Source organism: Syngnathoides biaculeatus, chromosome 23, assembly GCF_019802595.1.
Source record: "Syngnathoides biaculeatus isolate LvHL_M chromosome 23, ASM1980259v1, whole genome shotgun sequence".
In the NCBI taxonomy this organism is placed as follows: domain Eukaryota; kingdom Metazoa; phylum Chordata; class Actinopteri; order Syngnathiformes; family Syngnathidae; genus Syngnathoides; species Syngnathoides biaculeatus.
The window spans coordinates 10,236,408-10,263,148 of NC_084662.1; the positions used below are offsets into that span (position 1 = coordinate 10,236,408).

The 26,741-nt window shown below is 41.5% G+C and overlaps 1 protein-coding gene across 4 annotated transcripts in view; it reads right to left on the reverse strand.

Annotated features, from left to right (window-relative positions):
* Nucleotides 1-26,741, reverse strand: part of atad2b (ATPase family AAA domain containing 2B) — a 57,332-nt gene that overhangs the window by 3,866 nt on the left and 26,725 nt on the right. For all 4 annotated transcript variants that reach the window (XM_061811954.1, XM_061811957.1, XM_061811953.1 and 1 more), the window contains 3 exons: nt 15,693-16,436; nt 14,215-14,348; nt 4,668-4,796 (listed from right to left, as the gene is read on the reverse strand). In XM_061811954.1, coding sequence (XP_061667938.1) covers nt 4,668-4,796; nt 14,215-14,348; nt 15,693-16,436 — 1,007 coding nt within the window. The remainder of the gene's footprint in view (nt 1-4,667; nt 4,797-14,214; nt 14,349-15,692; nt 16,437-26,741) is intronic.

Consider the following 26,741-nt stretch of genomic DNA (forward strand, 5'->3'; position numbering starts at 1 on the left):
TTCATCACAGATTGCATTTTAAGCGCGAATCATGTTGCTTTAATAATTGCCGTATATCATCTCGAATCATACACAGAGTGAATCATCCACGGCCTTGCAATTGTATTCCTCCACTGCTAACCGAACTACCTCTTAAGTAGTCCACGACCCGGCTACCGAGAGCCTCTGGACGGACCTCGACCCTGAACGGCCTCCCGCTAAACAAGCAGAATTTACTGGAATACTTTTGTGCTCCTACAAATTGTTTACTGTCATTGTTCTCTGAATCGCAGCATTTTGAAGACCATATGAAATATAAACAACATCACCGGGCCGGCGCCTCCAACCGACTGACCCCCCCCCCACCTCGGTTTATAGCCTCAATTAGGCACGTAGCACGCTAGCCGTCCACACGCTCAGCCGCTCCGGCGCTGATGTACGAACACACCTTTGCTTTTCACGCTTTTCAAGCGCACTTTGGCTGAATGGAAAACGAGAGCAGGACGTTGGAGGATTTTCACCGGAGGAGCAGAAAAGTCGGATTTTCGGTAAGAATGTAACATGAATGTTTTATTTTCCTTATGAGAAAATGTGAATGCTATGTTATTCCTGTAATGTTAACTCTCAGTTTACATTTCTACTTTACTTCATTGTAAAAATATTATTTTCCCTCTTAAACTTCCACATATTATGACTTCATTGTCAAAAATGACTACTTTGTTCTCCTGAATCGAGGAAAATCAGATTTTGTCGCTTCCTCACATGAAAATCTATGACAAATTTAGTCTTCTAAGATTATGTTTTTACTCAAGTTGAGTTTTTTTGTCCCAAACCTCAGACTCTGTTTCGATTCATATGAAATTTTATTCTTGTAAAACCGTACCCTCCATCTCATAAAATTCTCAATATTTTAGTCTTTTATTATTTGATACTCTCCCTGAAAAAAAAAGTATTTTTTTTTTCCTTTTAAAAGACTATTGGCTTAAAATCTTGTCACTTCCCTATAAGTTTACACTTATTCTCAATTATCTCCATTCATCCATTTTCTTTTGCCGCGTATCCTCACAAGGTTCGCGGGGAGTGCTGGAGCCTATCCCAGCTATCAACAGGCAGAAGGCGAGGTACACCCACCAAGTGGTTGGCAGCCAATCAGAGGGCACATGGAGACTGACAACAGTCGTACTCGCAATCACACCTGAGGGGCAATTTAGAGTCTCCAATGAATGTTGCCTGTTTTTGGGATGTGGGAGGAAACCGGAGTGCTCGGAGAACACGCAAACTCCACACAGGCGGGTCTGGGATTGAACCTGGGACCTCAGAACTGTGAGGCCAACACTCTAACCTGTTGCAAACGACTTGTCGCTCATAAAACGTCCTTTTCTATCAAATTATGATTATGGTGGCAACTGGAGAGTCCCCAGTTCGTACCCCACACCACCCCCCTCCGTGTCCCTGGGCAAGACACTTAATACAAATTGCCAACAAATGAAGGGGGCCGTAGGCACAGAATGGCAGCCAGGCTTCCATCTGACTGGCCGGGCAGTAGCAAGTAGTTTACCCACTCCAAGGTGTGACTAAGGAGCAAATGAATATTGCATAAAGTTGTAAAGTGTAATGCATTATTATTATCATTATTATTATCATCATCGGAAAATGAGACTTTATTCCCATAACCATCGCTTTCTGTTGTTGTTTACGCACTATTGGACAAAAGCCAAAGTTAATTTACTCGCCGAGGGCGTGCCAGTTCCCTTCTACGCTACAAGCCCCCACCCACCCCTACCCCGAGGACCACCAGCTCCTTTGTGTGGCGAAATGACGGGAGAAAAACAAAAGGACTTGAGAAGTGACAATCTGGCGCGTTGTGTCTCGTTAGCGACGCAATCGACAAAGATAAAATTCGCAATTCAGGCGCTGCGAGCGAGTTCTTCCCGGAGAAAGGGATTTCTGCGCCCCCCCCCCTCCCCCCCGGCATCATTACATTTCAAACCCCCCCCCCCAAAGAAGCTCTCGCCCGGCAACGTGCCACGTCGGCCATTAATCATTCTGACGCGAAAGGCGACACATCCGCGCTGGAATTGCAATAAAAAGAAAGGAATAAGTACAATTGCAGCCGTGCGATGTTGTACTGTAGATGGGTACAGGAAAAAAAAAAATTACATTTGTTTCTTCAACAGTTATTATTTTTCTGAATTTAGCGGGAGCGTCAATGCAACTCGTGACAAATGAAAGCAAAGAACAAAATGGATGATTTTTATAGTCCAGAGCAAGTGTTGGTTACAAAATATTGAAAAAAATCTAAGTTAAAAACAATGCACTGTCGTCTTGTTAAATTAAGCCCAGCTTTATTTGTGTAATATTATTTTGTCACGTCACAACTTCATTGTTATAAAATTTAATTTCTACTCCCAATTTTTCTCAAATTTAGACTTTTTGTTGTGACATTACTATGTGTAATCCCATATGTCTCTTCTTCTAGTTTGAATATTTATTCTTTAAAATTCAAAGCGTACAACTGCAAAACTCCATTGACGTAAAATTCCAAATTATTTTTCGCACGCAATTGCGTCTTTGCTGTCGTAAAATTATAAGTTTATTCTTTTGCTGCTGTCTCAATGACTATTCTGTTCAAATGTAAGACGTGTTTTCGGTTTCATAGTAGTACAACTATTCTGATAATCTCTTTATTCTATGAGTGGTTTTATGACATTATCCACTTCATCTTGTGAAGTTATTATTATTGTTGTTCACTGCCTCAGAAAATGCATGGACAGAAATTCACTCTTGCACAATTTTGACTTTGTCTCACGACAAGACGATTTTACTTTAGTCAATACTCTACATGAAATTCTTGTTGCCTCCATTTAAGTCTTTCCGTTGCTAAATGACATCTTTTATCTCATCAAATGATGCCCTTTCTCCCTCCATATTACGACTTGACTGTTGTAAAATGATGACTTACATACTAATCTTTCATCTCTAAGCATTCACATGCAAATTGGATGTTCTTAACAAGGCCTGGAAAAGTGGGCATTGGAGGTAACAAGGCTGTCAACAAAGGATGTAATTGCTGTCTTGAAAGGGGGGGGGGGGAGAGAGTCAAAATCCAACAGGAGGCCTAAAGCTGTGCGACTGCCAATTTGTAGCTAGGACCTGCTTGCATGTCGCTGCGCACGGCTATGCGGCGCGAGTGCCCTTTGGCTTTTAACGAGTCGCCGGAGTGCGGTCCGGCTCCATCTGCCGAAAGGTCAGCGCCGCCGGCGGGAGACGGCGAGGCTCGCGGAGGGCGCGGCCGGCCGAGCGCGCGGACAAATGCGCCGACACGCTCCATTTACGGCGGAACCGTAAGCGGAAGCGACTTACCCCGGCCGGGCATCAGTGGCGCAGCTGCGGGCACCGTTGTTTTGCTCTTTTGCATTTCGGCTACAAAGACAGATTTGCATTGCAAACACAAGCGTTTGACATTTGTGCTCCCCAAATACAGATTTCAGCCAGATGGACACACCGTACAGTACATTTTTGTCTTTGTGATGGCTGTATTCATAATCTGACTTTGCGCTTGTTACACTAGGATGTTATTCTCAAAAAAACACATCTTTATATTCATAAACTTAAAGCCCTTGTCCTTGTAAAATTACCACTTCCAAAGCTTTTTTATAATACAACTTATTCTCATCAAAACATCTTGTATAATAACATTATTCTCATAAATTGGAACACTTTCCCCCCCCCCCTCACAATACGACTTCATTCTTGTAATTTTATTCCTGTAACGTTACTTACCCATAACAAAACTTATTTCATAGGATTTAATTCTCTTAAAATTAGAACTTTTTTCCATTGATTATTTTACGACTACTTTTGTTTGTGTGTTTGTACCACTAGCAAGTACAAATACTTGTGGCTCCATCGGTCTGTATTTGAAAGGCAATCAAAGGTTTTACTGCCGGACCTTTTAACAATCAACTCTTCATTTAAAGTGGCATTTTAGAATCAGATTTCAGTCATGTGATTAACTCGCTGTTCCCATTATTGATTTATCCCGCACAAAGATATTCGGCCCAGCATGTTAACAAGTAGAAAGACTTTGTGCTTATTGACCAATGGGCGATTCTTCAATTTAAAATGTTTTAGTGTCTAATCATCTTCTAGTATGCAACATTTCAGAAAATTTAAAAAGTGGTATTTCAGCAGGAGCTCTCGCTACTATGATTAGCGTAATTTCCAGCCTATAAACCGAGACTTTTTTCCACACGTTTTCAACCCTGCGGCTCATGTGGTGATGCGGCTAATTTCTGCATTTTTTTTTCTAACTTGAGCGGAAAAGGCAAGAGTGAGACAGGTGGAATATATGTGCCGAGCAAGTGACTTTTACCGGCCCGTCCCTGTTAGCGCTGCGCTAGCGTCTTACTGTTGTGTCACGGTGATATTTTACCAGTATGTTTTTTTTTTTTTTTTTTTTTTTAAACATCCCTGTTAGCGCGGCGGCACCAGCGTTAGCCGTCTTTCTTCGTAAATATCTCGTGTTTCAATGTGGGCACTTGTGGCTTTTAAACGGCTGCGGAATATGTATATACCAAATGGTATTTCCTTTACAAATATACTGGATGAGGCTGATAACCAGGTGCGCTCTGTAGGCCGGGAATTCCTTTCTGACAATAACAAGGAGAATTGTAAGTAGCATTTACCTCCAGTAGTCGCGTCTTGTCGTACTCTTTGCGGTGAGCAAAGATGCACTGGCTGAGCACCGAGTAGAGTCTCTCCATCTGCTCCACGCTGAAGCCCTCGCTCTTCCTCACCGCCATGTTGAGTAGCACCTGCGCAGTAATGAGAAGTGCAAAATACATTCATGACACGCTGAAATACGCGCGCGGCAAAAATGGCGAAGGCCGACAAAGAGGTGCGGCGGCATTTGGAGGTCGGCGGCGTACCAAAACGATGTGGATCCGAGTGACAGTTAATTAAAGCTAATCATAATAGGAAGCAAGTTTGCATTTCACGATGACTTTAATTAAAACACTGTGGACAGTGAAAAGCCCTTTTAATTGACCCGGTGTGTGTGTGTTTAAAATGCACAGCTCATCACAACGCGCCCACTCAAGTCAACCGAGGCACATTAATTAAAGTTACCGTCAGTGGCGACGGGGAAGAAAAGGGTTTTGCGGGTGAAAGGCGGTGACCGTGCGTTAAAACCTCACAATGACGTGTCAAGATGAAGTCCTCGGTACGAATTGGGATTTAATTACACACAGAGCCTAATCTGGTTTGATTACAATAGATGTTGATTCCAGTGAAGGGTTCACATTAGGGGAAAGAGTGAAGGAACAAACAAAACCAGGCTTTGTTAGTCTCCCCAATTATAAACCGATGAGAAGACCTAAGACTCTGCTTAAAAATGCGGAAAATTGCTTGAATATAATGAACAATAACAATGTAGTTTAGATGTATTTATCGCCTTTTGACAGACCCAAGGACCTTGATCAAAAACTCTGGGGTAATTACAATATTGGGAACGTTAGAACTAGTATAAAGCTAGCAATGGCCATGAGCAGACAGCAAACAGCAGGATGAAGAAGAGCTTGATAAACATCTCAACGTGCTCCATAGAAAGGTCCACAGCGCTGCTGACAGCTCGCTGGAAGTTAAAAGCTCATCAGCGAGCTGTGATTAGTTACTCAACATTAATCACAGTACTAAAGAGAAATTTGCAATATATGCACTTTTTATTTTTATTTTAAAACTGAGAGTATAAATGTATAACTGAGTCAACATCATGTAAAATTTGCTAATAACGGTCATTGGTAGTTTTGCGCATAATCATAAACTGCCTTTTTAATTGCTAAACAAAAATACAATATCGAATTTTTTGAAAATCTGCAGATACGTAAGCATAGAGCTGTTTTCAAGCAAATAGCTTTTCCTGAGCAGGTGACTTTTTCAATGACAATTCACAAATTGTTTGTACTTTAGTTGTATAGTGTGTACTCATTCTAATCTGTTAGCTAGCATGCAAGAGGCCATTAAATCTTGATGCAAATCTTGAAAAAAGTGTGACGTAAAGTATTATATTGACTCTTAATATTTGCTGAGTAGCACCACGAGACCTTTTAAACAAGTTGTTTTTTTTTTTTGCTTGTTACGTGGCTAGTAAGGCAACCAGCTATCATAATCATAATCAGAATCAGCTTTAATAGCCAAGTGTGTAGAACACACAAGGAATTTTTCTCCAACGGTCGGTGCTGCCCTGGTGAGCAACAAGAACAAAGAACAAGAGACATTTCTGTTTATAGGAATTATTGCTTATAAGACGTGCAAGATGTGAAATATATATAGTGTGTTAATAATGTCAATTGTGCAAAATTACACACAAAAAAAGAAACTATTGTTATTTGTTTGCTTTATGGTGGGTTACATAGCTTGGGCGATTACGCAAAAAATGACGAGACCGCATTCCACCAGAAAGCAGACCAAGAAAAATGTTAATTTGTTTTTGCCCGGACAGGCTAGGACTGTATTTTCCGTTTTTTCCGTCATCTTAAGGGCGATGCGTTCGAGTGGGGCAGTGAGTGCCCCACAGAGTAGATCTAACATAAAAGCTTGCCAGACGTTATTTTTGTGCATTATCGCCACTTACAGAAGAGGAGTGAAACAGCATTCCCCAACAAGAGTATTTTTTTGCACATTGAATCAAAGATAGGACTTTGTTATTCCCACTGGCTCTTCTACACCGAAAGACCAGATTAAGCACATAATAACTTTGACAGTATTGTCACTTTCCATTAGACATTCTGGCAGCGTAAGACAATCCCCTCGCTAAGATGTGACAAAAACTCCCCCTTGGCCTCTAATAAGTGCGAGTCCCTTGTTAAGTAAAAAGCCAGGGCTGAGGACTCTTATAACATCCCCCCGCAAAAATAATAGTCATCATTAGCTCTGCGGTCCACCGAGCCGCACTCGGCACATTTTATCAGCCTATTTTCATACAGTAACTGACAGGGCGTGTGCGCGTGTTAAGATCCAAAGGGGAGCGCTTGGATCTTTTGCAACACCGAGCCATAAAGCCGGAACAAAATGGGAGCGCCATTAGGCGTCAAGGAAGAAGAAGAAGAAAAAAAATTTGCATAAAAGCTTTAATTGGCGTAATTATAGTCCATCTCGACAGTGAGCGACTGTGTGAAAATATATATTTGCCACATTTCTCTTGCGTTTTGGGTGCACTTTGCGCACATTCTCTCCTGTTTTATGGAGCATCTTCTCACCTTTCCCCATTTCAATGTTTTATAGAGCCTCCTCCCCACAAAGCTCTTTTCTTGCAGTGCATTTTATCCCCCACCCACCCCACCCCACTCCACATCATCCTCCCGTACGGTTTTCCCCCTTTCCGCTCTATTCATCCCCTTCGATGTGTCCCACTGGCTGCGAGCGGTCTGATTGCGCTCCCCCTTGCCTTTTGTCAGCTTGGTCAGGGGCTGGGCGGCGACGTGGGGTAAATGGCGACGGCGTGTCTGACAACGCGCTCGGTGATTGAGTAAGCGCGGTGCTACACAAAAGGCCAGTAATCCCATGCGTTAAGGAGCACCGCTGACACGGCCCATTTAACCTCGCAGCCTCCCGTTAGGTGTTGAGGCCTGGCGCTATTTCCCGTTGCCTCCCTTTACCTGCGTTACCTGCCGTCGTCTTAAGTCTCATGCGTATACCCAAATACTTTTTATGAGGTTGCATAGAGAAAGTACTCAAAGTATTAAGACACAAAGATAGTGTTTTTTCTTATCCTGGGTAATACCAACATTTGTCTTTTTAGAGGAGTTATGCTAAGCATAAGTTGCCTTGTGTTTCAGAGAGGTTATATAGAGCACATGAAAGCTGCACAGAAAACCGCCTTACGACACCAAACATGTAATTGTGTGTTTTTTTTTTTTTTTTAAAAAGATGATGGGAAATAGCATCGAGAAAATACAAGAAATTCTGTATTCAGCCTTGAGCCCGGGGCATTTAATGCTGGTTTTAAGCCTTGCTGCTTACATGCAGAGATTTCTCACCAGGGGTTGTGGGTTCGTATCCCACTGGGGCCTCCACTCCCTGAGAAGGGTTGCGTCAGGAAGGGCATCCGGCGTAAAAATTGTGCCAAACATATGTGCGTTCATCTGAGATGACACGCTGTGGCGACCCCGAAAGGGACAAGCCGAAAGAAACTTACTATTATGGACCGTAGCTGATGAAATCCCCAAAATTCCTTGTAATTTCAACGTAGTGATCCTTACTTGTGAACAACTGAGCCTTCAGGAATGCCTTTTTTTTTAGATGCAACTGCGACATTCATCCATTTCCAATCAACGTCTTCACCTGTGGAATGTTTGTAAAACAGGTTGTTTTTTTTTTTTTTTTTTTTTACCATTCCGCAACTTTCCCTTATTGTCCTCATTGCCTCTGTCAACAGCTTTATTGATCAATTTTGAAGGCATAAAATTCTAAATGAGAGAATACTACCCCCCCCCAAAAAAAACATTAAGTTTGAACATAACTTTGGAGTGCATTCAATTGAATATAAAGTATTTGCAAATCAATTAATTGTGTTTTTAAATTTGTTTTACGTTATGTTTAACACAATGTCGCAACTCATTGCAATTGGGGTTTGTATTTGCATCTTAGAAGATGGCAATGTTAGTTAATCACTCAAACATGCAATCTGTTCTAGTGAACACATAATTTAGAGTCAGTTTTTCTTTTAACTTTAATTTTTTTGCAACTGGAAGTGTGTGAAAAGCTAATGAGAAACAAAAGGTAGAATTGTGTTGTAGAAGTCTAGCTCAAGTGTGGTAGTGATCATTGCAAGGGCAGATATCCACATATCTATCTACTCTCATCTGGGACACTATTAAGGCTCTGCTATCCTGCTTCAAGATTTTTTTTTTCCAGGGAAACAATAAATGATAAATGAACATCGTTTTCTCTTCGTTTCAGCTTATGAGAGGGCAGAGGAGTGATAGACGTGGGGCTGCATAGCAGGTCGCTGATTTTAAAAATAATATTCCGGTCCATGTGGCAAATATGGCGGATTATGGGGGCGTTCACACAGGTAATGCAATATAGATGGTGTTAGGAGGGTGAGGGACGATCATGACAAATCATATTACGCCTGTCGTCTCTGAAGATTAAAATGAGACGCACTCAGCCCGAACAGCGAGGAATGGTGGGGAGAGGTCCCTGCTGAGGTTGTCGACGTCCCTTAAAATATGCAGCGGGGCTGGCTTGGCTTCCAACATCAAATCACTGGAAAAATCCTCAGGACACTTGATAGCTGTGAATTATGTGCGCTTCCTTGTAAAGGAACAAAAAAGGAGCAATGCTTGAAAGGCCCTTGTGTGAGATCAATGTCACAATACAGTGGTAAGTAAAAAATTCATCTGCTAAGACTTTTTATAGACTGCCGGCACTCGTAAAATGCTTTTCATCAAAATAAACAAACATCTTCACCCCCACCCGCCCAAAAAAAATGTCACGAGCATGTACCGGAATTTCGGAATTGCTATGTCAGTTTTTCCAAGTTAATTTATTCCTTACAGGTTAACCTTTAAATGACTTGACGAGTCCGGCATAAGCGCATCCTACTTTTGCATTCGGCAAAGCAGGTCGAAGCACTTCCCCTCAGCTGGCGAAATGGCAAATTGGCAAAAATTCGGCTTCAAACATTATGTCATCAAACCGGTTTGCGTAGCATCCAAAGGAAGTCAGCTCACCTATTTCCCGGGTCTATCTAGGCCATTCAGCATATACTAGATTGCATTCATGACTTTGATGGGGGGGAAAAAGAAAAAAAAAATTGTACAAAACCCCTTTCATACTGCCATCAAAGCTGCCCCCCCACCCCCCCAATCATTGAGTATAAGAAAGGACTGACACGAAATTGGATGGTCAAAGTTGACCCATGGAATTTACTAGCTTCTAAAGCGGGATAACGGTTGTGTAAAAATTAATAATGAAAAATGCAGGGTGTGAAGTTACACAGAGAACTATTTCTGTCTTTTCCCTCACGGTACTACATAATGAATAGCCACAGAGTCAAAGTCAACTTGTAAAGTTTTACAGTTTCTGACACGTCTCTGTCAAAAACCAGGTGCTGGTGGACCTCGTCACAGATATTATGTGATTTTGGTTAGAAACATCAACACTGTGATGTCCTGCTTTGCTATGTCTTGTGTGAAAAGTTACAGGAGGATAAACGCCGACTTTATTCATAAACCAATTCTGAAGCGAAATCAGGTGAAAAGGGTTTTAGGAGTGTGTATTTGTTTAGCTAATCAAACCCCATGTACGGTTTGTTGAAGAATGTGACTTCCACAAAAACAGTTTTTACATTTCTTTGTTGTTAAATTACAATATTTTGAACTGAACTGTTTTTCCAGAACTCCACTCCACTGTTACATTGGTACACATTGGTCCATCCGGAGAGCGGATTTGCAACGAAAATATAAGTCTGACCTTGCTTTACCAGTCCAAATTAAATCTTAACAAACCGCTTAGTGGGAATGTGGCACTAAAGTACTGCACCTAAAGTTACAACTGGGTGAGGGCAAGCAGCTTTTGGACAAAATAAAGCAAAAGAAATATCCTAAATATATTGTTCTTGGCATATGATGATTATTATGCTATTCTCTATCGAGACACAAACATGTGACATAGTCACTTTGCCCTGGGGAGATGGGGGCTTCCCCGCTGTGACGACTACAAGTGAGCGAAGATGGCAAAACGAAAACTGGGACGTGGCTATTGTCGAGCGGGCTTGCGTTCAAACAGGATATGGTGAAATGCTATAATAGCAGCACATCGCGCCCAAAGGGCCTCGTACTGTGCCAGCGACGGGGGGGAAAGAGCTCATTCTGGGCTGCGGGTAAAGGAAAACAACAGTCTGAAATAACTGCGAGATGGCTCCAGATTGGATGTTTACGTCTTAAAAATCTCATCAGCCTCCGTCTGCACCGCTTATTCCACAATGGCCTGATTCTTGGAAAAAGAAAAACGGTGTAGAGCCTCGGGATCTAGTCATTTAAACAATCTTGGGAATCCATTCGGGTCCAAAAATTTCAAGACAACTGGCAATAGAAAGGAACATACAGAGGAAATTAAAACATCAACACAACCATGTCCAAACGCCCAAAGCTTTGTGATGTGAAAAACCACAAGAACAACAAACCTTTTCCACCATTATTGTGGCCTTTAACCTGTACAACTTCATTTTTTTTGTGTTGTTTTGTGTGTTAGGGTAAAAAAAGAACAACTGAAATAATGTTAACTTATACAAGTTTGCAAGAACTGGGATGTGTTCAGGACTAACCAATCTCATTCAAACTTTGCCACCGTTTAAATAGCCTCTGAATAACCCCAAATAAATTGCAGGAGTTCTACTTGGCCTTTTGTGATATTTTGTTTCCTTTCTCAGAAGCCTGAAGGTTTTGTGCTGACGCTGCTATTTTGAGCGGTTCATGTTTCCATGAACCTTGTAGCAGGTACAAAGACCATCTTAAAATAAATGTTTATTTTTCATTTTAAAACAGTCCTAAGTGGCATCAGCATTTGCCACTTTGCACCAAACGTCCCTTTTAGAGCGCAGTACAAAAAGTTCCAAAATTGGTTCCTTCAGCCAAACAAAATTCAATGTCGCAGACCTTTTATTTATCATACAGGAACTGTTCTGGAGAAATACATAAAAGTTTTCTCTAATGTGGGGTCACAATACAGTGGGCTTTTGTGACCATGGAGGCCAGGGCACAGAGCTAGGGATTACAACTAGGCTAACAGTTTCTACAAGCTCGAACAGTGTCAAGAAAAACAGCAGTAAAGGAATAATTTGTACTTTCAGTAGTAGGGGCAGCACTTCATCATCAGGACCTTTTCATAAGACACTTAGTAACTTTAAAATTTTCAAAAATGTGTTAAACCTCCTTTAAGAAACCAAACAAGTTAGCACATTAGCAACATTGTGATTCCGAAAGGCCCAATCAAATGCTGATGTTCTAAAAGGGCTTCAAGCCTCGGGTCTGTGACCAAACTCCTGACTGTATTAAATTGATAGAAGAGATTTCACAGCCTCTTCCATCACGTTGCCAGTCGGTCATAATGAGCACCCTACAATCAATGAATATAACCGAAGAAAAGCTGACATCTACCAGAAATGCGAATAAACACCAGCGAGCACAGTGGTGCTTAAACGGCGACACTCATTCTCAACGCCAATAGGAAATTCAATTTGTTCCGTAAGCTGGCGGATAAAAAAGCAATTATTCACAGGCTCCCTATTTTCACGATCTGTTTCTTAAAGATAACCCAACCACCCCCAACCCACGACACGCTTTAGCCACAAGCCTGCAGATTAGTGCCGCATGTTGCTGTTCAGAGCGCCATCCCGTCAGAGTCCAAAAGATCAAGCCAACTAAAAGGCCTGCCAATCAGTTTGAGTGATGCCGTTGACACCGCCGTTCGTGTGGGACTCGGGTAAAAAGCCACTCGATAATGGCTTGATGGCTCTATGTCACTTCGGAATGGGGTGGAAATGTGAGTGCATGTCAAAAGCGCACTTCTTTTACGCCAATTACACCCCACGCCCACCCACCCACTGCAATCGGGATGCGCCGTCAAGGGAGCCCGCTGAGCTAAAAAGCTACCAATTTCGAGTCGACTTTGGTAGGGGGTGGAGGGGGCAAAGTAGCGGCGCCAGGGTTCATTGCCATGTTCTGTTTGGTGAGCACAGTGGATGGTGACCCATGTATTAGTTATAATCTTATTTCTTTGTACAGGAAGCACATCTGTTGATTGAGAAAGATGTTATGGCGTAATTGGCAGCACCAAGAGGAACTGCGACATAAACCCAAAAAAATGGGCAAGCAGAGTTTGGATTAGCCTGACAAAGTCATCCATCTGAGAAGGACAGCTGACAACCAGTGCCTTCAAAACAGACCTATGGATGGAAAAGGGAACTTGGAGTGCGGTCTTCCATGAAGGGGCTTTGCCATTGCGTATAATGTAAATGTCATTCTACAGGGTTGAAAAAAAAATGTTTGAATTGTCTTTGCTTTGTTCAGAAAGTTTATGTTTAAGCAGGCTTAGTAAAACACAGACAGGAAAGGTGGCTCAGTGACAAATACAAAGAGCGCAGGGGTACAAGGCCTAGGTCAAGCTACTTTTATTAGCCAACCTTCAAATGAAGCACGGCCAATTTTGACAGTCAGTGCCATGTCTAACGTTACTTTGACTTTAAAGACCTTGCCAGCCTTGTTCAACCGACTCATTGTATGTAACCTGACCAAATAAATTTGAAATCTGAAAGCTTTGATGAATGGATCGCAGCACCCTCATTTATTAGGGCAATACGTAAAAAGATTGTTAAAAAAATACATAAATAAAGCTTCACATTTTCGCAATGCCTGTATGTCTACGCCAGTGATTCCCAAACACATCACCCAATTCCAATTAACTAGTCCCAAAAATACTATTTGTTAGCTACAACGCAATGTTTGGAGCTGCATTTTTTAACACCAGTTCACAAAATTTAAATAGGTTTTGAAAACAATGCTACCCCCCAAAAAAATCTCATTAAATTTAAAGACCATTTCTCTCATAGAAAATAAGTGTCAAATGGGCAAGCTAATGGGGTAATCTGCGTACAAAACTGATGGAGAATTGGCCACCTGACCCAACATCATTACTGTCACGGATTTCATTTTTGAAGGATGTTCATTTATGCCAAATAATCCCAGCTGCCACATCGGTCATGTAAATGAGCGTGTGAAATTAACCAAAACAGTCGTTAAACGTGTGCCAAATGGATACGGCGATGGTGATAAAAGTTTATTTCCTTCCTCTATTCCATCCAAGCATCCTTCATCCCTTCCTCGCTTCTGACCTTTGAAAACATTCAATTCCTTCCTTCCGTCGTTCCTCCTTCATTAAAAAAAAAAAAAAAAAGTGTACACAGTGGATCCTCGATAAAAAAGACCCTGTTATAACTTTTGTATGATAACACGGAGCGTCATAATTTTGAATTTGCAACACATGGCCTCAGAAAAAAAAAAAAAGGGCTTCAACGTACCAAAAGATCGGCTATATTGGAAGATTCCCAACCCGCGTTAGTTAGATCCAAGTTCCACTGTACCTACTTTTGCCCCCTCCCCCTTTATGGAAACACTAGATTTCGTTGCCGTGCATAATCATAAAAGTGTGCTGTATAAATAAATACATTACCAAAAGTTGCTCGTGGTCAACCACAAGTGGAGGTGGGGGTGGGGGTGCTGGTTTGGGATCGTCCTCCGTTCTCGAGGCCGACGTTTTCATTTGCTCCGACGGGCTCCTCTTGCTTTTCTCTGCTTTGGCGTCTCCTGTTAATGACATCAAAGCCGTCTTGATAGGAACACACAGCGGCAAATACTCACACCCGCCTGCAAAAAAAAAAAGCTAAAAACTCTGCAGTTGAAAGGAAGCTTTTACTATAGCGAATGATGGTGCGCTTCTTCGTAATTGGGACCATCTTCTCAAATAAGTCCAAATAGGCTTTGGATGAAGGGATGTGTGGACTTCAAGGGAGGTCAACAGCACCACAGTGCGATGCCATAACCACCATGTTTGACTGGCGGCATGGTCTTGGGCCGGATTTACAGTGTAGGTCCAAGTGGAGGATTCCCATTTAATGCTTACATACAGTCACCCCCTACAAAGTAATGTTTACAAGTGCATATATGAACACTGGGCGGGGGTCGGGGGTTGACTGTGTATTAACTTTTGACTATTTCCATGTACAGTAATAATAAAGCAAGAAGGAGCACGGTATAGAGCTGGAATGGATTAGTGAATTTTTTATCCATTTCAATCGGGAAATAATTTCAGATGAGTGTTTTGAGTTATGAGAATGACGACATAACGAAATAAAGTAAATGGAGGCACTATTGTAGGAGTATTGGTGAATGGCAAACCACACTGGGCGGGGGTCGGGGGTTGACTGTGCATTAACTTTTGACTATTTCCATGTACAGTAATACCCTGACATACCCGTTCGAGTTTACCATGACTGAGCTCATATCTCGAATTACGGGTGAGACTGGGATTGGGTGGTTGTTGTGGTGGTCACTGTCATTATCTAGTGGGGGCGTGACTGAAGCTCATGCCATGCTTGTATTTCTAATGTTCTCTTGCGTAATGAAGCTAAACAATCCTAAATCAAAAAAATATCTGTTTGCAATGATGGAACACTGTAAACAAGGTGTATTCGTGGACACCCCAATTGCCCTAAATAACTTTGAAATTGTCAACACCAGGCAATGATAACACAAAGTGAGCAATAATACATAAAATACATATTACGGAAAGTGTTCAACGTGTTTATTTGCGCTGTGTGGACACGTCTTCACAGTCTGGTATATATTTCAAGACGTAAAGCTATTTGCAGAAATCTGATACCCATGATTTTTACTTACCGGTCCATTTGGATGAGGCCTACAGTAATTCCCATATGTAGGTCACTGATTCCATGTTTTTTTTTTTTTTTTCCCGATTGGGACCACCATAACGAATATTGTAATTGCTGTACTTAAAATTCAAATCTGTCAGTTGGATAACAGAGTGTGAATCCAGCCTGAAAGGTGTTACGTGTCACCTGCTGCACATGTTGTGAATAAATGTGGCCATAGTTGCTTGTGGGAGGAAGCTTTCTCTATCTCCATACATACCTTCTATGTCCTGATCTTCCTCCAGACTTTGGCCAGAGTCCTTCTGAGTCAGTTCGGCCTCGTCATTGCTGTTGTGGTCTCCCTTCGCCGGCTTTTTGTCCGCAACGTCCACCGCGCTTTGGGAAGCGCTTTCTTCCTCCAGACTTTGGCCAGAGTCCTTCTGAGTCAGTTCGGCCTTGTCATTGCTGTTGTGGTCTCGCTTCGCCGGCTTTTTGTCCCAAACGTCCACCGCGCTTTGGAAAGTGCTTTCTTCACTGGCCTTGCTGATTTTCTCCAGGCACCGGGAGTCCAGACTATCCATAGACTCGTTTCCATTCACTTGCGCTCCATGGAGGGCCTCCATGTGCCGAGTTTCAGAAGATTCAGATTTTTCAATCAGAGGATTTGTGTCGGTTTGGCTGTCCCCATCTGCTCGGGTTTGGGAATTGTTTCCAAGGCAATGCAGCTGTGTTTGTTTTTCCAACTCCTTTCCAGTTTCCACGTTGCCAACTGGGGGCTCGTTGGAGCTCTCTTCCTCCATAGACGACACGTTGGGGAGCAGGCCATTGGAATGGGGCCCTGGAGTGTCGCAGGAGGACTCCCCATCTAGCGTCAAACACGAATCGTTCAGCCCCGCCGCTTCCGTTTCGCCCTCGGTCTGTTCCTCCCCTTTCTCTTCTTCCACGCCCTTCTTGTGGTGTTTGTGCTTGCGAATGATACCGCGCAACCAAGATGGTCGTCGTCGGAGTTTCTTCTTGATGTGATCTGTGAGACAAAATGAGTAAAAACAAAGAAATACTTAATCCAGTTTTTCTCAAAATGAAGTGGTTCTTGCTCAAGAAAAATCATTAACGTTGTAGGATAGTCGTTGCTAAGCCTGGTTGATATGAGTATGATGCAAATTAACCGGACTCTTCACCATCTGGTAAAATTCTAAACAGCACCCTCGTAAAACAAAATATAACAGTTCCACTCCAATGCTCTAGGTGGTGGTGCTGTGTCGTCTTGAGAACTAGATTCAACACTTGGACACCATATAAGAGGAAGGTAAAAGTGAAAATAAATGCCTCAATCCATGCCTTTTTAATGTTCATGTGAGAATATAGTGTCGATTAACTGAGGTAATTATACTTACTGCCCTTTTGATACCGGAAACAATGGGGGTAAAAGGCCATTAGTTCAAAGTTTACCCTTCTGAAAAGACAATAGTAATAGTCATTTAAATCAACTGGATCACAGTAAGGATGCTATAACCCTGAATTGATTGCATTTAAATGCGAACAGGCAAGACGACGGCAAATTGGAAAGGCAGATGAGAGCTACACATCGGCACGTTGGACACTGGAGATGGCAGACAGTGCTTGGAGGTTTTAGCAGGATGCAGGGGCGGGAGGGAGCGAAGGCAGTTCTCGCAGCACAATGCAAGCAATGGGGAAAACATTAACATAGCTGCCTTCACTTGACGCACTGATAAGACCGTCGGGACACGGCGCCTAGCCAGGGCAGGGAAAAAAAACATGAGTGCATTCCCGGGAGATAATATTTCAAGTTGCTAGAAACAAACCCTTTGTGTATGATGTGAAAAATAAAAACAATTACATGTAGTTGCTGCAGCAATTGAATGGCGATCATCACACCGTGTCATACAGTATCGCAAAAGACAACAGATCTCTAAGTAGACTTCTAACAAGGCCAAACAACCCTAAAGATGTATGCCAGACTCATTACATTTAAAAAAATAAATAAATTATGATGGCCGAGGTTAAATGTTCCATTTTGGCTCTGTAGAGAATGGCATAAAAAGCTACTGTTGTTGTATAATGGCAATGCTTCCGTTGATATGATGAGTAGACCACAATGGACTCATTCAATCAAGTCCAAGCCATTTGATTTTTGTCAAGGGCCAGTGGAAGAGCATAAATCAGATAAAAGGCATTTGCATAATTAATAATATATGCCCGATCGTAACTCTCAATGGAGAGTAAATGGTCAGGAATGCTTGTTAAACAATACTGTCCACTCCCAGCTTTCATAAGCCATCTACACTGGAAAAAGACTGCACTTGCTTTGTTTTTTTTTTTGTTTTTTTTCCATATTTATCATTAGGGCTAGGTCAAGTCCAACCCTGGCGGAAATTCACCGCCGTTAACAAGACACCCTATTTCCCTTCCCGAGCTAGCCAGATGTCTTATTTACACACAGAAAAAGAAAACCCCGTGGGAGGTTGGCTTGTGAGGACTTAGCTATCACCATCAAAGATGTGTAGTAAGCACCCAGGGGATGAAAAAGGTGAGACGGAGTAGCAGCGAGTGACGCGTCATAGGAGGCTCTTAAATGATGCATGAAAATAGTCAGAGCATGAACAGACAACTACAGAGGGGGGAGGGCCAAGACAGAAGTCGGGTCTTAGTTGCAAAGCTCTTTTGTAATCGTAATTAAAGTTGTCGTCATATTTGCTGGGGCGTGCCAAATGTTGAGTTTGTGTGTGCCAGTTAAAGTGAACACTGAACAGAGGAAGATGAAATTCCTTACAAGAACCAAAGCATGGTACCAGCAATTATTAAGTCGATAAATCATTGTGGCATCGTCCACGCAAACACAGCTCGGGGAAGCAATTATGAATTGCGCCTCTGAATGACTGATTTCTTTACTTAATTATTTCATTGAGTTCTTGCTTGAGTAATCTGTACCAAAGGAGATAATACAAGTGTTAAAAAGCTAATACGGAGTATCATTTGGCACGTGGGTCGCCCTCACTGGGAGCCGTGACCCGTGTTTGAAGCGTAATCGGCCCTGTCCTGGTTATGATTATTGCTACTCTTGTTTCTCTTCTGGACAGAGGTTGAAGGATATCAGGAGTGTCGGGAGCGGAGTTGGTTACATTAAACATTTCTTCCCGTAGGTTGGTCAGGAAATTATTAGTTTACACTTTTATGTCAAGTCAACAGTTGCCATTGTCCAGTGAAGAACATTTTTTGTAATTTAGTACTCTTACAATGTTTGAATACTAAATATTCCATATGTGAAAATGGAGGTTTGTCAATATGTTTTCAGAGATTAACTGGCAGATTGACTGTGCCCTGCCTCCAAATCACTTTTGTTTACCAGTTACCCTGACGAAGACAAGCAATATAGACAAATTAATGACTGGACGGACAGCAAATCATCATACTTTACTGCATGCTCCAATATCTAAAACATTTTGTTTTCGAAAGGAGCAGTAGAAAGTATGGGAAAGCACTTGAAAAGGCAAATAATTTGTCTTAATAATTATACATGGGCACAAAATAATGACAAAGAAATAAAACACAGGTACATAGAACATCAGTGACAGACGTAGACTTGCTGATTAGGAGTAACAAAGAATATTCAGCGTCTTGTGGAGGAGACAAACCCTTGGCCTTCAATTCGACACGGCATCACTTTATATAAGAGATGGTTACGATAAATACCCACTGACACAAGCGGGTCGAGAGATCACATCTAATTTTCAATGGGTTAGAGACCACAGACTCACCATTTAACACTTTGGAACTGAAGATCCCAAATGTCTCTGAGCCCTTAAGTCAGTAAGTGCTGATACGTTTCAGGAGTTCTTCTCGTTTAACCCGAAAAGTCAAACATGTTAACAGTCCAGACTTTAGAGTTTTTTCTGCACTTGTTGGGAAGTTGGGAAGCAGTTGCCAATTTTGGGCCGCCGCTAGCTCTAAAATTTTGACATGATTACTATTATTATCTGAGCCTTTTAAAATAAAAAAATAATTTGACAAAAATAAAACAAAATACAATACGTTAATACTTCACATAACAATGGTTGGTTTGAGCCAGTTGGTGGCGCAGCATACTTCACGTGTAAACGTTCAGAATGGTGCCACCTCTGCCTCAATTCGATCCATGAAAACCACTGATAAAGTCGTTTTGGTTGAGTGGTCGGATTTAAAATTTCAGCACAGCCCGCAGCGAGCGGTTTCCAGTCAGCTAGCATCATTCCCAATACACTTCCGACACACCTCTCCAAGCCTGAACAGATGCTCTCGTTTACCTAGCTAGCGTACGGCGGGGTTTTCAACGCGAGGTGTTTCCATGGCAATCAACAACATTTTCCTTTTGCTCCCAAGCGGGCTCTACTATGCAATTCTCCATGAATTCACATTTAGGACACGGGGGCGAACACTGGCGTGCATTCATGGTGGAGGAATAAATTATACTGTAGCATTTTGGGGTCAAGGGAAAACTAATGCTGGGGGTTGTTTTGGGGGAGGGGGCGGGGCATTTGACTCGTGTAATTTAATAATCATATGGGGACTTGGCGAATATTTGATTTGAGATTCCCAACAGTGGGAGGAATGTGGGTTATGGGTCTTGGCTGGGATTTACTTCAAATAAACTATTTGAGAAACATGAGATACATGATGTATTAAGGCTTCTTACAATGTAACGACTGTTTTGGCAACCAAATGTCAATGTTTTTATATCAAAATTTTTTTTTATTCAAGCTGAGAACATGTATCTTTAAGGAACACAATTCATGAAAATGTTCATTGCGAAGCTTTTTGTATAAGTTAAAACTACCTGTCATGCCTTTGTATTTAGGGTTAGTCTTTCAGGTATCTACAGCATCTCTGAGGAACACTGCACATGAAAAGTCTCAATTGTGTAAGAGTTTGTCTATATAATTATATACAGTCATGCTTTTATACTAAGAGCCTTTCAGAGTCTAGGTGAAGATCACGGGAACACAATACATGATAAAACCCATCTGTTATATAATGTATACTGTCAGACTTTTAGAGCGTTGGAGAAGAATTTGAGACATACCGTAAGTAATTCTGTGACAATAATTTGAATATGACATATCGGAATGTAGTCTGTGAATGCCCTTGAATTGCCTTATATTGCAAAGAGCTGGCTTGCGCCATTCATGGATTTCTTCTCCACCTAAATTAAAAGAGTGACCAATGTTGTCACAACTGTGCCTGAAATACAGCCAGTAAAAAACAAAGTAATGGCAAAACTCAAAACTGCCAAAAGCAGAGTTGTCAGAAAAGCAAGCTATGGTGTGATGGTGACTCACGGGCTGCAGGGTCATAAAATGCACGACAGCCATTTGTCAAGTGAGGAGACACGTTGCGCCGACACTTAATGAAACGTCCCGATCAAGAAATGGTACCGTTCTGGCTCGTGGAAATGAAGGCGATCAGTCATTTTGCTCAATTGTTCCCTGACCGGCGCCGACCAACGGTTGGGTTGTTCCCACTTTCTTACTACGTCTCTTGCCTAATGACACGATAGCATTGACGTCAGCGACAAAGCTGTGGCTGGCTGTGCAATTTCACTGGCTTGCAAAACAACATTTTTCAATCTCTTGCGTTAGAGCGCCACAGTGGGAGGTGACAGAATCTGTCAGAGTTCAGATCTGCCTCAGGGGCATCCATCTAGATTTCCACCCTTTCCGCTGTTGAGTTAACAGTTGGTGTTTAGCTGCTACCTGTGGTGTATCCCAAAGCCGTGCACGAGTAGCTGCAGAGAACATTTAATAGATGTCAACCTGACCCAAATAAGTATGAGGCAATAAAAGGTTTTTCTTGGTGTTTTTTTTTTTTCTTCCTTGAAGGTCATTAATTTTGTATTTGTTGCTGAACAGCACTTTCTCTGGACTTTCATGTTTTGCAATATTTGGAGTTTGGCTCAAATGGGACTTAACCACTCAAATAATCAAAACAGTCCTGTGAACCCAAGCCCATATGTAATTCACAATTTCATCAATGATTACTTTATTCCCCTGTATAACCTTTACCTATACAGTTAATGAATAACTCAAAATATTTTCATTTTTTGTGCTCTCTGTATTGCCATCTAATGGCATTACAGAACTCACAATTATCATGAAAAGAATGCTAAATTTGCAGCAGTTAATTTTTTCTAACATTAAAGAATAAACAATAATTCAGGTCTTTTCTCACGGGACATTTGTTATCTTCAAGCAATTGCTTTCTAAACCTCACATGTGATTAAAGATTTCGCCGGCAAACAATGTGTCCTTCAAAAAGGAAAAAAAAAATTGCTTCTCAAGGAGGGAACAGAGATAAAACAAAGACTGAGTTAGTGCGATAATGTGACGATAATAATAAGGGTTAGTGCACGTTGTGCAACATTTTTATGCTTTCACATGAATTCGTCACTTTGGTACTACAAGAGCATGCGGGTCATTATTAACTGGCGTAGCGCAGATAAGACGGTTTGATGACTAACAATGAACTGCAAGAGGAATCTCAGATGCTGGGAAAAGCTAATGAATTTCTGAGCTGCCCTTGACTGTAATGACATATCTTAATGAGTCGTTAGCTGGAAAGGAGGACAGCTATGTGCGAGAGGAAAATGCACCTCGGCGTGGAATTTAATGGCTATGTCCACGATTAGTGTGGATAAGTGAGGTTCTCCCAGTAATTTTGAGTAATTAAAAACACTCGGTGCACATTTATATTCTTACGGACGGGGGGAAGTCGCGTAGCATCTCTTTATTGGTGGTGGCGCCGAGGCAGTTAGCATGGTCGAATAACTAATATGTGGCTTATTTTATTCTCTATCCTATTGTTAGGGGTGAGAAATGTGCCGTGTGAATTAATTTTAGCTTTAAATGTACTCAACAACTACAAGACCGCAACTATAATAGAATTTAAATGATCACATTTTTGCATAATTACAAAGAAGGAGCGCTATTAAAAAAAAATCTGTGGAAAAGGAATAGTAGAGAGGCTCAAGTCTTCTTTACAAAAAAAAAAAAAAAAAAAAAATGTACCATATGCATTTTTCCTAAACTTAATAAGAAAAGTCATTGCACTGCACTAACAATCTAATGGACATTCTATTTGCTCTAAATGCTAAAAGACTCTGGCCTGTCACTGACGTACAGATGATCTCAATCGAGATGCATTGCTTAACAGCACTCCGACCCGCCCAGTTAACGTGGATATTTGACCTCAAAAGACATCAATAGCAATGAATGAGTTAAACATACTACTTTCCTATTTAGCCAGGGTATGGGTGCCATTTTGGAGCATCTTAAGCCATTTCAGGAAGACGAAAAACACCTACAGGTGAGTTTTTTTTAGCAACTAGGAGGTGATAGGTGACATAGAAAAGAGGCAAATAGGTAAATTTGTGAAAGGGGCGAATATATATATGTTTACAGTGTCGATATACAGGTTTTTGATCATGGTGCAGTGTGATAGTGTTGTCTTTTCTTTCGGCTTGTCCTGTTAAGCAGCGTGTCATATTTTTCCATCTAAGCCTATCTCGTGCATCTTCTTCTCTAACACCCACAGTCTTCATGTCCTCCCTCACAACATCCATCAACCTTTTCTAACCTCATCTGTCAGCCTATCCATTACTACCGCAAACAGGAAGGGGCTCAGAGCGGATCCCTGATGCAGTCCCACCTCCACCTTAAACTCTTCTGAGACACCTACGGCACATCTCACCGCTGTTCTACATGTCCTGTGCTATTCTAACATATTTCTCTGCCACACCAGACTTGCGCTTGCAGTACCACAGTTCCTCTCTTGTAGTGTACATGCCAATATATCAATGTATAATATCTATACCCTGAATTTATTTTATAAAGCGCAAGCAGCTCAACTGCATTTGATGCCAAAACCTGCAAATCCCCTTTTATAAGCTGTGTTTGTGTTCTGCACAAAGTCTGAAAACCAAGGAAACACGAGTGAACTAATCAAGTGTCATTATGTTTGTACAAGTGTTCCTGTCAATTATAACTCATAACCAAAATCAGAAACAAGTGCCATTACGCTGCTCTTGGCATTGCATTTTTTTACCCAAACTAACTAATCCAAATATGTCAAACAGGGTAATGTTTGAAATGTAATGAAAAGACTCCTCTGGAAATTTGTTCAGAAAGGATTTGTTTTTGTTACTGTTGATCAACCAATCCTGGTATAGACTATCTCAATAATGTATAACCGTTATAAATATTTGACATATATGGTCATAACACTTTAAGGGCTTTAGCATAATCACCAAACAACAAAAGGCATCAACACACGGTGATGAAAGGAAAGTAAAAAAAGAACCACAAACACAGCAGTGGACAGTAATAGGATGTCAACCCTAATACTGTACAAAAGAATGGTGATTTATATTAATTCCGCTTGCAATCATCCAAGAGGCATTTGTGCCCATCGAGTAGCAGCTAAGCCTGGCGTCTCTCCCGTGAAGCACCAGATTGCCTTTGAGAATCAATTTTTTTAGAAAGAAAAGCACGCTAATATCGGACGTTAAAGCTACATTCTCAAACCGAAGACGGGTGCTTTGTAGCCGGCTGTTTAGTGTTCTAATTTTAGCCCCCCACGGAAGAAAAAAGGTCCCATTTGTCAGCTCCGTTGGTAGCAGGTGACGTTAATAATGGAAACAAGTTGCCAAAATTAGTTTCCTGCATCCCCCGACCGAGGTAGCCGGAAGCGATGAGCGGCGGACTGCCCGAGGGAGTTGGCGGGTCCACTATCGAGCCACCTAGAGCGACTTTAGTGTTGGCTATAATTAAAACACACATAACACATAAATGATTGAGGCTATCATCGAAAAGGGCTTCTCCATTAAAAGTTACTCGGGTATAGTTCAGGAAATTTTATTTGAGGCACTCGGAATCCCCCCTGGATGTAAGCCTAAAATGTCAGCTTTGAGGTGCAACAATTATTCAGTTAATTGACAACTCATTTATCATCAATTATAGGATACATAAGATAACAACATTGAACAAGTATATATTGATTGGAGACATTTTTTAAATTAAAATTGTCCAAGTACTCTGATTCTATTCTTTCAAAGCAAATATTTTAGATTTCTGGAGTATAATCAGTCATCTAAAATGACAATCCATAATAAATTATGACATCAGTGTTACTTATTTTATAAAACAGAAAAATTGGATAAAGTGAAGCGTGATATTACTGTTTTATCATCAAGATGCGAGTATAAAACAAGGTGAAATGGAAAACAAATGTTGACTGTCAATTAGTCAAAAGTGTTCATCAATTCACTTGTTTGATAATCTCAATATTCAAAATCTTTGGTGGTAAATATTATAATATTAGAAACTGGTGTGAATAGTAGAATCAATCAATTCATGGAAAAAAAAATCTAGTCAGTTTAATCTCTGACAAGAATAATTGCAAACGTGGTATGAATAGTGTACAATTAAGAAGTGTATATCTAGTAACTAGTCGCAATCAGTGCCCAAAAAGTAGCAAACAATCCGACAAATACTGATTGCAATACACATGAGTGCAAAATACAATTTGTACAATTATTCCATGCTATGTTATAATAATCAATGTGATAAATATTCGGTAATTATATTTTTTGGCATGGGTTATTGAGACTTCAGTAAAACTGGCTTCGGGTAATGAATTTTCCAAAAGGTTACACTGTCCGCCCAAAAGTTAAATGCTTTTGTAGATTTTCAGATTTTTTTTTTCCCCACTGCAAAATTTGCGTCACCTACTGTATACATTTTTAACCAATCACTAGTCATGACCACAGTTGTTTCTTTCGGCTTGTCCCTTTCGGGGTCGCCACAGCGTGTCATCTCAGATGAACGCACTTATATGTTTGGCACAATTTTTACGCCGGATGCCCTTCGTGACGCAACCCTTCTCAGGGAGTGGAGGCCCCAGTGGGATACGAACCCACAACCCCTGGTTTCTAGTCATGACCACAGTAAATCCTCCCAAACGTTGCTGGGTTAAATTGCAAAATAGTCTTCGAGGCATTCAAATACAAGGTTGAAATTCCTACTTTGGTCAAGAGTAGTATTTCCTAGTATGTAATGGAAAAGTCAAAAAGCTGGGTGGATTTTTTTTGTTCTCTTTAAAAAAAAAAAAAAAAAAGGGGGGGGGGAGTCTCCCTTCACCCACTTCATGCCTTATGTCCTTTTTGTCCTTAAAACAAAATCAAATCCAGGCCTTCCTTTTATGCAGTAACTACCCCGGCCGTCACAAATGGAAGCGGAATGTTTATTATGAGTTCAAATATCCCATCAAGGCCCGGCGATGGATTGACATTGGCAACGGGGAGGATAGACGCTCGTTTAATGTGATGTAAGATGCGCGGCGGGGAGGAGGGATGGGTCGCAGCAGTATTTCAGCCATAAGAGAGCAACCCTCGGCGCCTGGTGCCTTGGGCAGGCTATTGACTGATGCGGAGGACATTTTATGCAGAGCCGGAATCTTTATTCTCCTCGACTACAAATAACCTTTGTGAAAGGAACAGTTCTCATCAACCTGCTATGACGGTAAAAATGACAACAACAACAACAACAAAAAGTCATGCTTTATCAGACATGAATATCTTGTGTAGCAATGAATTCCGACGGGGACAAGGGGGCTGATGTGACCAAGTAAAAAGTCATGGCCGAATAAGAGAAATGGGTGGTGCATGGGGGGTGGGGCGGTGGTAAATAATGAATGAAAGAATGGCACTCACAATGAACTTGATCCTTGTGTTGATGCACCGTGCATGAACCCTGAGCTGGAGGACCGATAATGACCCTGGAGAGCAGGGAGGGGGGAGTGTGTGTGTGTGTATGGGGGGGGGGGGGGGGGACCGGCCCCTGTTGTGAGCGGCCGCGTGGCAAGCAGAAGTGGGAGAACCGCAAACATATTCCGTCCATTCAAGGTCTTCCCACGCATCTACCCATGGCAACCAGGTTTGTCCAGCCAGTACGAGTGCTTTTCACACCCGGCTTCACAAATACATTCGGCCTTCAAAAAAATGTGTAAATATTATGTGGCTCTCATCATCCCTGCTGTCACTGCTTGTTATATTTCTTTGGTTGGCAAGAAGGGAGTAGTGGATTGTTCAGGAAAAAAAAGGTAAAGGTTTCATGTGTGTCTGAAAAAAGACAAAAGAGCAATCCGTAGTCACTTCACATCAAAATGGCAGCTATTCAAACATGGCTTCTTGAGACTTGTATGGATGTACTCATGCTGGATATGGCTACCAAATTGAAACTGCTTATGGGGCTAGAATTTTCATTTCGCTTTTCTTGAATTT